The sequence below is a fragment of the Diutina rugosa genome, assembly GCF_008704595.1.
Source record: "Diutina rugosa strain CBS 613 chromosome Unknown scaffold12_size278768, whole genome shotgun sequence".
NCBI classification, from domain to species: domain Eukaryota; kingdom Fungi; phylum Ascomycota; class Pichiomycetes; order Serinales; family Debaryomycetaceae; genus Diutina; species Diutina rugosa.
The window spans coordinates 76,264-88,736 of record NW_022995132.1 but is presented as its reverse complement, the minus strand read 5'-3'; the positions used below and the strand labels follow the sequence as shown (position 1 = coordinate 88,736).

The 12,473-nt window shown below is 50.3% G+C and overlaps 5 protein-coding genes across 5 annotated transcripts; 2 read left to right on the top strand and 3 right to left on the bottom strand. All coding sequences in view use genetic code 12, as the record gives it.

The window, feature by feature from the left end:
* Window positions 1-484: 484 nt before the first annotated feature.
* DIURU_002650 (uncharacterized protein) lies at window positions 485-1,297 on the top strand (the record flags this gene model as incomplete). The annotated part of the gene is made up of 1 exon (XM_034155325.1): window positions 485-1,297. One exon carries the CDS (start codon window positions 485-487, stop codon window positions 1,295-1,297), a length of 813 nt encoding a protein of 270 aa, XP_034012502.1.
* A 440-nt stretch (window positions 1,298-1,737) lies between these two features.
* On the bottom strand, window positions 1,738-2,178 carry QCR7 (ubiquinol--cytochrome-c reductase subunit 7; the record flags this gene model as incomplete). The annotated part of the gene is made up of 2 exons (XM_034155323.1): window positions 1,738-1,984; window positions 2,051-2,178. The coding sequence occupies 2 exons, from the start codon at window positions 2,176-2,178 to the stop codon at window positions 1,738-1,740; spliced, it is 375 nt and encodes a 124-aa protein (XP_034012501.1).
* Window positions 2,179-2,355: 177 nt separating this feature from the next.
* On the bottom strand, window positions 2,356-3,291 carry DIURU_002648 (uncharacterized protein; the record flags this gene model as incomplete). Its single annotated transcript, XM_034155322.1, has 1 exon — window positions 2,356-3,291. The coding sequence occupies one exon, from the start codon at window positions 3,289-3,291 to the stop codon at window positions 2,356-2,358; it is 936 nt and encodes a 311-aa protein (XP_034012500.1).
* A 287-nt stretch (window positions 3,292-3,578) lies between these two features.
* Window positions 3,579-5,912, bottom strand: ACO1 (aconitate hydratase; the record flags this gene model as incomplete). Its single annotated transcript, XM_034155321.1, has 1 exon — window positions 3,579-5,912. The coding sequence occupies one exon, from the start codon at window positions 5,910-5,912 to the stop codon at window positions 3,579-3,581; it is 2,334 nt and encodes a 777-aa protein (XP_034012499.1).
* A 1,885-nt stretch (window positions 5,913-7,797) lies between these two features.
* Window positions 7,798-12,135, top strand: DIURU_002646 (ATP-binding cassette bilirubin transporter; the record flags this gene model as incomplete). Its single annotated transcript, XM_034155320.1, has 1 exon — window positions 7,798-12,135. One exon carries the CDS (start codon window positions 7,798-7,800, stop codon window positions 12,133-12,135), a length of 4,338 nt encoding a protein of 1,445 aa, XP_034012498.1.
* Window positions 12,136-12,473: the final 338 nt, after the last annotated feature.

Here is a 12,473-nt window from a genome sequence, read left to right as displayed (position 1 = left end):
TAGTAGGCTTAAAAAGTAGTCACGAGGAGCGGGTGGGCTAATATAATCCGGAGACAATTGCTAGTAGCTGCTCATCTCTCAGTGAGGGTCGTGCGGCACGGCGAAGGAGGGGTAACCTCCCGTAATCCACCGGTGGGGCAACGCTAGCGCTCATAGCCTCCCCACGCCCCAACAGATAAAAACTAAGCTCGACATATATTACTGAGGCATGCCGCTGCCGCCGTTATCGATTGGCTCTCCCGCATCCACCACCATGACTGAGTCATTTCCGATCGACCGCAGTGCCAGCAGCGCCTGTACCGGGCCGCGAAAAATGCTTTATGACGACAAGCCCGTGGTGCGAGCACAACCCCATCCCACCACTGCCACGATGACCAAACAGCAGCCGTACCCGTAAGTATTCCTTTGATTTGCAAATAGCAACGTTGTTAATTGATATTTCCAGCTACTAACCGCCAGATTCTGGTACGGCGGGGCCGCCAGTATGATCGCGTGTGTGTGTACCCATCCGCTCGATCTCGCCAAAGTACGGCTTCAAACCGCCGCCAAACCGGGTCAAGGGTTGGTGCTGATGGTGTGGCACATCATACGTGACGAAGGTTTTTTTAAAATTTACCTGGGGCTCTCGGCGTCGTTATTAAGACAAGCGACTTATAGTACCACCAGATTCGGGGTATACGAGTGGCTTAAAGATGAATACATTGCCTATGCTCATGCCCAGCCGACGACCATAGTGCTCTTGCCGATGCTGATGACGGCGGGGGCGTTGGGGGGGCTCGTGGGCAATCCGCTGGACGTGGTCAATATCCGCATGCAGAACGACCGGCTGCTCCCCGCCGACCAACGGCGAAATTACCGTAATGTTTTCGATGGTTTTTATCGTATTACCAAGCTGGAAGGCGTGGCGTCGTTGTTCCGAGGGCTCGGCCCCAATTTGACCCGTGGGGTACTTATGACGGCATCGCAAGTGGTCACTTACGATTTGGCCAAAGACCTTTTGGTGAAATTGAAGATGGACCCGGCGAAGAAGAGCACCCACTTTAGTGCCTCGTTGCTTGCCGGGCTCGTGGCCACCACCGTATGTTCGCCGGCGGATGTGGTGAAGACGCGGATCATGAATGCTAAAGGGTCCAAAGACTCCGCCGTCCACATTTTGACGAATGCAGTGCGGCAAGAGGGTGTCAGCTTTATGTTTAGAGGGTGGTTGCCGTCGTTTATCCGGTTGGGACCCCATACCATCGTGACGTTTTTGGCATTGGAACAGTTGAGAAAGTACCGCGTGGGGATGAGACTGTAAATAGTAATAGACTAATAGATAGATAAAGGGGGGATTACTGAAGAGCAGTGTTTGGTTCAGACAATCTTCAATCGGTGGCACTTGAATGGCTATATTCCTTAGAGAGAGAAATGAAATAACTACCATCAGCTATTGTTTCAATTCACTCTGTAAATATGTGAACTAAGCAGAGCTTGTTTCAAAACAGCTTATCAATCTATAGGAATTGAAGCAGCTCATTCACTCTATAGAATTTTTGATTGTAAGCTGGTCCTAAGAAATGAGAGCATCACTTAAACTTCAACAAGATTGACTCAAGCATGCCAAACTCAAACGGAAAGAAGTTCAATCAGTTGAACAGCTACTTCGACATGCTATGTATGAATAACTTTTCCTTCAAGAATGGCATGCCCCCCTACACTTTACCTCTTCGCGATAAATTACTATATCTATATAAATGCTTAAACCTGAATGTTGTCCAATTCGGCCTTTTCGAAGGCTTCCTTTTCCGCTTCCAAAATGTAAGGGATCAAGTAGTGGTTGTCCTGGTTGGGTTGGACGGCCTTGGCGGCGGGCAACAATTCGTGGGAAAGCGCCAATTGGTGGGCAGTGATTTGTCTGTAGACTCTGGCGTACTTTTCTTCGGCAGGGAGTCTCTTGAGGGCAGTTTGCATGATGGGGGTTTCTTCAATGATGATGTCGTCAAACCTATTCAGTTAGTATTGGTGTTTGGCCAATAAATGGTAATCATGGATAAAGGGGTATGGTACGTACTTCAAGCCCATTTCACGGTAGCCCGAGTAGGCGGAGAAGGTCTTGGCCAAGGGGACCACGACCTTCGAGAGGGTGGGTCTCGACAAGATGAAGTCGGCGGTCTTAACAATCGAGGTAATCGAAGCCATGGTGCTAAGGTTTGGAAAGGAATCGCTTTTTTCGACTGATGAAAAATTCTGAGCCAGTGATTGGCCGCGCCCAACCGGTAGCGCGACACTTTCTTAGGAGGTCACGAAAGCAAAGGCAGAGAAACGTGGGCATAGATTAGCACTGAGTGAACAGTATGATATCTAGTTAATTTTGGTTTATGTAGGGTTGCGGGTGCGGCGTTGGTGTTCGTCGAGTAGTTGGAGCAACTGGCCGCGACGAGTCTCGATTTGCCTGAGTTCATTGCTTAAAAGCCGGTGTTGGTGTTGGAACTCAGTTTTAAGAGATAGCACATCGAGAGCAGGGTACAATTGGTCTAAGATAGGAGTAAACACCTGTTGAGTCAAGTGGTCGCCGTCCTCAATGATACTGGCGAGTAAGTGCCACACATCGACGAGCACACAAAACCGGTCCTGGCCATGGAGCTCGAACGCTTCAAACCACATTTTACCAATCTCTCGAGCCTCTGGAGTCAGAGCCTGCTGGACCGCTAGTCTTATTGTCTCCGACAGCGGTAGTCTCAGCATGATAAATAATGGCATAAGTGATTTGCAAGTGGTCCAGCACTCGGCCACCCAAAGCGCCGAATACGACTTCCAATCAAACCTGATGGCGTCGTAACGGCACTCAGAGCCACACACTTCCACCGTAGTGCCATCTAGGCCCGGGTACTGGCGATAGCGCCCGTCTTCCTGTTGCAATTGCTGCCAATAATGGTCGCCTGTTCGTTTAAGTTGTTTTAGTTGGTACTTAAAATAGCAGCAAAACCATTCGATGAATAGTTTAACGTCATCAACATTCTCTAGAGGAAATGCTTTGCCTTTGGTCACGTACTCGATATCGTACCCAAGACTCTGGCGTACTTCCAGAAGCGGCACCCCGTATGTGACCGCCACCCGACTCCACATGATACGGGTCATTTCCCACAATCCGGGAGTATCAGCACAGGAGATCACCAGCAGTCTCATAAGCGTGGAGCCCGACTCACACCCGTCCTGCGGGTCTGGCGGAATTTCCTTTGCAGCCACTCGAGCCTGAGTCCGGGTCCGCTTACACTTTTTCAACTTACTGACGAGTTTCTTCCACCAAGCCATTAACCGTATAAGTCTGAACTACTATCAACTTTGTTGCCTAGGGCGGGGTTTAAGTCGGATGACGGTGGTGGGTGTTTCACATTTCGAAACATAAACATCCGCTTGCAGATATTTCCAGTATGGAGTTCAATGCAAGAACACGAGCGCACAAGCAAACAATTAATTTACGAGAAAACAACCCGTTTAAAGCAGTATTTGAGAAACAATGTTTGAACGTTACATTAGGCTACAGTCTTTTTTTTTTTTTCATTCGTTCATTACTAAATACAAATGCACTGGCCGCACACTTATTGCTTTTCAGCCATCTTGTTCAAAGCCGAACCAGCCTTGAACCATTCGATTTGTTCTTGGTTGAAAGTGTGGGTCAATTCAACGTCGAAGGCGGCACCACCGTTAGCGGGGTGGACTCTCATGGTGACCGATCTGCCGGGGGCCAATTCGGTGACGTCGACCAAGTCGACTTCGTCTTGGGGTTCGATCTTGTCGTAGTCGGCGGCGTTCTTGAAGTTCAAGGGCAACAAACCTTGCTTCTTCAAGTTGGTTTCGTGGATACGAGCGAACGACTTGGTGATGATGGCGTAACCACCCAAGAATCTAGGTTCAAGAGCGGCGTGTTCTCTCGACGAACCTTCACCAAAGTTTTCGTCACCAATGACGACCCACTTCTTGCCGGCGTCTCTGTATTCGGCGGCGGTGGCGGGGACAGTGTCCCACTTGTGGGTGTAGTGGTTTTGCACGTTGTTGGCTTCACCGTTTTGGGCGTTGGTGGCACCAATCATGTAGTTGTTCGAGATGTTTTCCAAGTGACCTCTGTACTTCAACCAGGGACCGGCCATCGAGATGTGGTCAGTGGTGGTCTTGCCCACGGCCTTGATCAAGATGGGCATGCGTTCGGGGTTGGTACCGTCCCAGGGCTTGAAAGGCTTCAACTTTTGCAATCTGTCCGAGGTGGGCGAGATGACAACTTCCACCGACGATCTGTCTTGAGGAGGAGCTTGGTAAGTGTTTTCACCACGGTCGTAGCCGTTCTTGGGCAAACCGTCACCAGTGGGGGGGGCAAGCTTGAATTCCTTACCGTCGGCACCGGTCAAGGTGTCGGTGATGGGGTTGAAACCGAGGTCACCGGAGATGGCGTAGGCGGTGACCATTTCGGGGGAGGCGACAAAGGCGTGGGTGGCGGGGTTACCGTCGTTTCTCGCGGTGAAGTTTCTGTTGAACGACGACACGATGGTGTTCTTTTCACCCTTCTTGATGTCTTGTCTGTCCCATTGACCGATACAAGGACCACAGGCGTTGGCCATGACGACACCGCCAAAGTCTTCGAAGGTCTTCAATTGACCGTCTCTTTCGATGGTGGCTCTGATTTGTTCGGAACCAGGAGAGATGGTGTAAAGGGTCTTGGCCTTGACACCGTGGGCGGCGGCGTCCTTGATGATGGAGGCGGCTCTCGACATGTCTTCGTACGACGAGTTGGTGCACGAACCAATCAAACCCACTCTGACGTCCAAGGGCCAGCCGTTGGCTTCGGCGGTTTCTCTCATCTTGGAGATGGGGGTGGCCAAGTCAGGGGTGAAAGGACCGTTGACGTGGGGTTCCAAGGTGTTCAAGTCGATTTCGATGACTTCGTCGTATTCGGCACCTTCGTCGGCGACCAAGTAGTCGTTCTTGTACAAGTTGGCGAATTCGGCGACTTGGGTTCTGCCGGTGGCTTCCAAGTATTCGGCCATGGCGGCGTTGTAAGGGAACACCGAGGTGGTGGCGCCGATTTCGGCACCCATGTTACAGATGGTACCCATACCAGTGCACGAGAAGGTGTTGACACCTTCACCGAAGTATTCGACAATGTAACCGGTACCACCCTTGACGGTAGTGATGCCAGCAAGCTTAAGGATAATGTCCTTGGGCGAGGTCCAGCCCGACATCTTACCGGTCAACTTGACACCCATGATCTTGGGGGCCTTCAATTCCCAGGGCAAGTTAGCCATGACGTCGACGGCGTCGGCACCACCAACACCGATGGCCAATTGACCCAAACCACCGGCGTTGGGGGTGTGGGAGTCGGTACCGATCATAAGGGCACCGGGGAAGGCGTAGTTTTCCAACACGATCTGGTGGATGATACCCGAACCAGGCTTCCAGAAACCAAGGTTGTACTTGGCACAGGCCGAGGCCAAGAAGTCGAACACTTCCTTGTTCAAGTCGATGGCTCTGGCCAAGTCCTTCTTCGAACCAACTTGGGCTTGGATCAAGTGGTCACAGTGGACAGTGGAGGGGGTGGCCACTTGGGGCATGCCGGCGGACATGAATTGCAAGATGGCCATCTGGGCGGTGGCATCCTGGCAGGCGACTCTGTCGGGTCTCAACTTCAAGTACGATTGGCCTCTGACGATCTCTTGTTCGTGGGGCTTGTCCAAGTGACCGTACAACAACTTTTCCGCGTAGGTCAAGGGGCGGCCCAAGCGTTCCTTGACGATCTTGACGTTCTCAAGGTTCTTGGCGTAGTTGATGAACGAGTGGGATTCCAACAAGTTTTGGTTGACTTGCGAGTCTCTGGTCAACCCGGAGGTGGCCAAAGTTCTCACAGCCTTGGGAGCTCTAGCGGCGGTTCTGGCAGAGAGCATTGGGGGAGAATACCTTGAGGGAAAATTTTTAGGGGCCGGGGATCAGTGAGTGTTTTTATAGTCGCCTTGCTTCGGGGTGCAGCCAATAATATTGGCGACATTAGAAATGTCGCCCGCCGAAAAAACATCGGCTCCAGAAATCGGCTTTGTCTATATGCAGGTGGGGCCTCGGACTCGGAGCCCATTTCCTTAACAATAAAGTGATCGATTGACTAAACTACCATAGTGGCTAATGATCGGATAAGTCAATTTTTCGGAGGTTTAGTGGTGGCTGGTTAGAAATTATTGCCGACTGTTCATTTGATTTATTGATCGGGCGCAGGGTCGGAGTTGAGGGATGGGGACTGCGTGGATGATGGGGCGTGGTGGTTGTATTATGGGTTATCCCCGGGCTACAAACCAGTAATCCCACTGCCCTTTTTTTTCATATATGCACATGAGCGTGTTTCCCCTGTTCACGTGTCATCTATAAACTGATCCCGCCTCGGTCCCCCCGGTTCCGATCACCCGGTAACGATAAAACTTACGGGGTTTACCGATCTGTTTCAGCTTTACATGATTGACACCGACAATATCTGTACAGCCTCGTGTTAACGATGGCAATCGTGGATACTCGGCTCTGCTGGCAGGGCGATACGCGCTGCCGGTGATTGGACGATCGAGTCCGAGGAAAAGGACGCACCCTGGGGGGCCGGACCCGTCACAGTAGGCCGAACACGGCTGGGGTGCGCGGGCAATTACCCCGAAGGGTCAGCACATATGGCGTGTTTGTGGTTGGCTGACAACGACGTCGGTGCCGAGTCGTAAAGCTGCGGCGGAAGTATCGGTGAACATCGACAAAATGGCGACCCCACAATTCACAATTCAAAGCTGGCTTACGAGGTCTATTATAAAGGAGGCACTGGCGGTTAAAAACGGTAAGAGATGGAACAAAATTGAATTGTTTCAATTCAAGGGGGTGGGGGGAGCAATGAACGTGGGGTAGCTTGTACATAGGAGTAGCAATTGGCACAGAGATAGCGATTGCTTTATTTCTTTTTTTTTGTGTGTGTGTGCTCTGGCCCTCGCCGCAATTACAGGGCTTGGAGATGAGGAAAATTTCCTGGGGCATAGCAAAACGAGGCAGTGGAAAATCTCTGTTCGGGCAACCGGAGCCGCTGCGGCTGTTGAATTTTGATGGATGGGTTGTAGCACGTGACACATCACGTGACCGTGTAAAATCTGGGGAAACATGGTGAAATAATTGTGAGGTGTAGCTATTGATGGCTGGGCCAGATTGGGAAAGCCCAAGCATCAGGTTGTGTAGCAGAACCCGTTTGAAAAAAACGATATATATATAGGAATGTCGTCATGGAATCTTCATGACTGACTGGGTCAACACCATCATCCCCTGTGGCCACTGTCGGTGCGACATCGGCTACCACGCCTTAGCTCCCGGCCAGCGCTACCGGTGCCATAGCTGTGGTGTCCGCAACTACTACTGTACCAAATGCCTTTGTATCTGTTGCTTCTACTGTGGAGGCACCACTGAGGAATTGAAGTCGACCTACTAAATCATATCATCATTTTTTCAATTATATCAAATTTCTCGGAAATTTACGAGATGGTGAAGATAATCTTTTGTTCAAGTATTCAACAGTCACAATTTATCTTTATCAATATACGCTGATTAATTTTTTTTTTATTTTTCAATTTTATCAATCAATTTATCATGGTCAATTTGTTAAACCCTATCTACCTCAATTTCCCTTTTGTGGCTGGAAAGATGGGGCGAGGGTTCGAGCCGCGCACCTGAGAGCGTATTTGCCATCTGAGTCTCGCGCCACCCTAGGGACGAATAGTCGTATATCTATCCACGATACGGGGCGTCTAAATCAACATTTCGATGGTACGCTGTCACTGGGACATTACCCAGCTATGGCACCCGCTTGCTGACGACGGGTCGAACGCGTTCAATCAGTGTTTCTTGCTCCACTGGCTTGAGGTGGTGGTGGTCGTGTGTGGCGTGTGGGCGCTTTACGACGGCTACCGCCTTGCTCATCGTCAGCTCCACGGTCGGTTGGTGGCAAAGAATTTGGGGCTAGTGTTCTACATCCGTGTGGCGATGGTGGTGGGCGTGGGAGTGCTTTGGTTTAAGCTTGTCCCGTCAGTGTCGTTAGTGATACTATTGGTGCTTACTCCCATACATATTATTGAACCGGTGGTGCTGGTGATCCCTCGAGACGTTTTGTTAGTGTTTTGGCCGCTGATAACGGTGTTGGAGACGGCAATGGCCTACCAGCAGCTCACTCACTTACCGCTATTTAATGACGTTTATCCGCGGTATATGTTTGGCCTCGTGGTGGCGTCAATGCTTATCTTCTCATTAGAGTACTACTGGTGGCGGCCGCTGTCTCAGCTTGTGCTTGACTATGCTAATAACGATGCGCTTCGACCATTATTGCAACTCCCTAATTTGGTCGACCGTCTCACTTTTTGCTGGATGAACCCGATGATCCTGGCGCTGTACAAACTGCAACTGCTTAACAAAGCCGAATTACCTAATTACTCGCCGGAAAGCCTTAGTTGTCGTGACACAGGTAGTCAGTTCCGTAAGCTTTTCCAGTCAGGCAAAAGCGATTGGCAATTTGTCGTGGTTCTTATGAAAGCATTTGGTATCACTGCACTCATTCTGTTCGCATTTGAGCTTGTGTCAAAGCTCTTAAACTTTGTCCAGCCTCAATTGCTTCGTTTACTCATCGCCTTTTTCGATGGTGGCCATCCATTTATCTACGGGGTGCTCGTGTGCATCGCAATGTTTGCTCTTACCTTTTTCCAAACGTTTGTGTTTAATGAGTACTTCATGAAGAACCTCAAATTAGGGCTAGACGTGCGGCTGGCTCTTACTGCCAATATCTACGATAAGGCGTTGAAACTTGATAAAAGTGATGGTAATGAATTGCTGGCGCTGGGGGATATCATCAATTTGATGCTGATTGACGTCAACCGCCTTCAGAACTTCGTCATGGACATGCTGGCGTTGATTCTTGCCCCCACCGATATCGCCCTTTGTGTGGCTCTGTTGTGGCCATTATTAGGCGGTACTGCTACCTTAGCAGGGGTGGGAACTCTCGCCGTGCTTGTTCCGTTTAACCTGGTGGTGGTGAAGTACACTCGGCTGCTCTCCAAGAAGCAAATGAAGATCAAAGACAAACGTACCAAGTTGATTAACGACTTGCTTCTGAGTATCAAACTGATTAAGCTTTTCGCCTGGGAACAACCGCTGGGCGACGAGATTGACGAAGTGCGTAATCAGGAAGAATTAGCTAACTTGCGTCATATCCGTTTAGTATGGCAAGGGGTGTCGTTTATCTGGAATTTGATCCCTTTCCTCGTGCTGTTTGTGCTGTTTGCCACCTTCACCTACGTTGAAAAGCAGCCTCTCACACCGGATATCGTGTTCCCATCGTTGGTGCTTTTCAACTTACTTAGCTCGCCGCTTTTGCAAATCCCTGGAGTCCTCACTGCTGCTGTTGAAGCCGCGGTGACAGTACAACGTCTCAATAAGTTTTTCTCCCAAAGAGAGACGTCGACGGCAGTATCTGAACTGGGAACTAAGCAGGTGGCAGTACTGATCAATAACGGCACTTTCGGTTGGTCGAGAGAAAAGCCCGTATTGTTTGATATCAATTTTGCAACCACTTCCGGCTCCCTCCACTGTATTGTGGGTCGAGTTGGCCTGGGAAAACTGTCACTTTTGCTGGCAATCTTGGGGCTTATGGATGCTTCCCCCGAACTGAAGGTGAGAGTGTATGGCAAAATTGCTTATTGCGCTCAGCTGCCATGGATCATGAACGCTCTGGTCAAAGAGAATATTTTGTTTGGCCACCGATTTGATGAAGACTACTATAGACTGGTTCTTAGAGCGTGTCAACTTGAACCTGATTTAGTCCATTTACCCGATGGCGACGCTACTCAGGTCGGTGAAAAAGGGGTGCTGTTGCTGGGTGGTCAAAAGGCTCGGCTTGCGCTTGCCCGAGCCGTCTATGCCTGTGCTGATGTCTACTTATTGGACGATGTATTGCTGGCAGTCGATAGCCATGTTGGCAAACGGATCATCGACGAAGTCGTCATGGGCTTGCTTAAAGGGAGAACAATTATCATGGCCACCAATGCTCTTCTGGTCTTGCCCTATGCTGATAAAGTAAGTCTCCTCGACAATGGTAAATTAGTGGAAACGAGGGCCCGCGACCTGAGCTCGCTGGATACTCCGTTGATTAGCCAGCTTGTCGGCGAGTACCTGTCGCCCCCTCCACCCAGTCTGAGCCTGACACTTACGCCGTCGCTGCCAGGACTGCCTGATCTGAATAAGATCCAAGTACTGAGACGAGCTCTGGTGGAACTGTTCCGATGGGACCCGTTAGCTCGTCTCATTTCTACTACTGACGTGCCACTGGTGGAGAAAAGTGCTAAGGGCAAAGTGAAGTGGGGGGTGTACATGGCCTATGCCCGTGCCTGTGGTTTCACCGGAACCATTGTATGGTTCATTATCGTGGTGGGAGCTCAGATCCTTTCCGTGGCCCTGAATTATTGGCTTAAAGATTGGACTGACCGTAACCAAAGACAAGGTAACAACGGTAATATCGTCCACTTCCTCGCCGGTTACGCTGCCCTTGGCGTGGGGCTGGTGGTGCTGCAACTTGCGCTGCTGGTGCTTGCCCAAGTGGGGCTTTTCATCCGGGCTCTGCGTACGATCCACCACGATATGATGCAAGGGGTGTTATACCTGCCGATGCAGTTCTTTGAGCTGAATCCCATAGGCAGAATCATGAACCGGTTCACCCTGGACGTGGGTAAGATCGATCTGGGGATCCCGCAGACGATGCTGGGATTTATTCGCCGGCTTGTGGTGACTGTGTTTACTCTCGGCGTGGTGGGGGTAGCGATGCCCGCCTATATCATCGCCATTGTGGTATTACTGGTAATCTACTTATACTACGAAGTCCAGTACGTGCTGCTGCTGCGTGAGCTTAAACGGCTAGTATCGGTGCTGCGACTGCCCATCTACGCCCATCTTGGTGAGCTGCTTACCGGTAGAGATACCATTTGTGCCTACGGTCAGATGGACCGCTTCCGCTTCATCAACTACGCCAATATCGACTTCAACATCAAAGCAGTATACATGCTTCGCCTGATTAACCGTTGGCTCTACTTCCGCCTCCAAGTGATTGGTCTGATGGCGGTGCTTTGTGCTACGGGACTTGCCATTGCCACGACCTTGACAGCTCACCCGTTGCTGCCGGCAATGGCAGGGTTTGTCATGACCTATGCGCTTCAGGTGACCACTTCCTTAAAGCTTGTGGTGAGAATGCTGGCTGAGGTCGAGACCAACGTGGTGGCAGTGGAACGGTGTTTGGAATACGCACAATTGCCGCTGGAGCCGAGAGACGGCGAGCAAGCACGTCTCACCTGGCCCGAGTCCGGTACGGTGGCGTTTGACCACTACCTGACTCGTTACCGCCCCGAGTTGGATCTTGTTCTCCGCGACGTCACCCTCAAGATTGGCGCCGGAGAGAAGATTGGGGTTGTTGGCCGCACTGGTGCTGGTAAGTCTTCGCTTCTGCTTGCGATTTTCCGTATCTTAGAAGCTACCGGTGGGTCTATCAGCATTGACGACTCGTGTATCGCTGACCTTCGCCTCGATACGTTACGTCATCGACTTGCCATTATCCCTCAGGATTCCCAACTTGTGGCTGGCACTGTTCGTCACAATCTTGATCCCTTTGGCTACTACACTGATGACGAGATCTGGCGAGCTTTGGAACTTGCCCATTTGAAACCAGTGGTAGAACAGCTTGATGACAAGTTGTTGCACATGGTCAGCGAAGGCGGCAACAATTTCAGTCATGGACAACGTCAGCTCATCTCATTGGCGCGGGTCATTTTGAAGATGAAGGCCAACACGCTGAAGATTCTCGTGTTGGACGAAGCCACTGCCAGTGTCGACGTCGAAACAGATCGCATCATTCAGCAGACGATTCGCTCCCAGTTTGCTGACAAAACAATCATCACTATTGCTCACCGGCTTGACACCGTTATGGACAGTGATAAGATTTTGCTGTTGGATCACGGCGAGGTGAAGGAGTTTGATACTCCGAAAAACTTGCTTGAAAAGGGCGGGATTTTCGCTGAGTTGTGTAAGCAAGGTGACTACGACATCTCGTCGAACAACGACAGTACATAATGCATGAATATTATAGATTTTTAGACGACATTTACAACTATGATTACGGAGCATATGTCTACGATAGTACGTGACACAAAACGCAGTACACCCATGCAGAGCACCAATTGAGGCATGCAGAATGTCGTGATTGCACAAACTTACCATAATTCAGGCTTCTTCGAGGGGAAAGATCAGAATCTGTCAACTCACCTGTTAACATGTAGACATGTTTTAAAACTTGAAAATTCAACAAGCGCAAATGGTTTAGTGGTAAAATCCAACGTTGCCATCGTTGGGCCCCCGGTTCGATTCCGGGTTTGCGCATTCTTTTTGCAAATTTCAGCACTACAACTCCT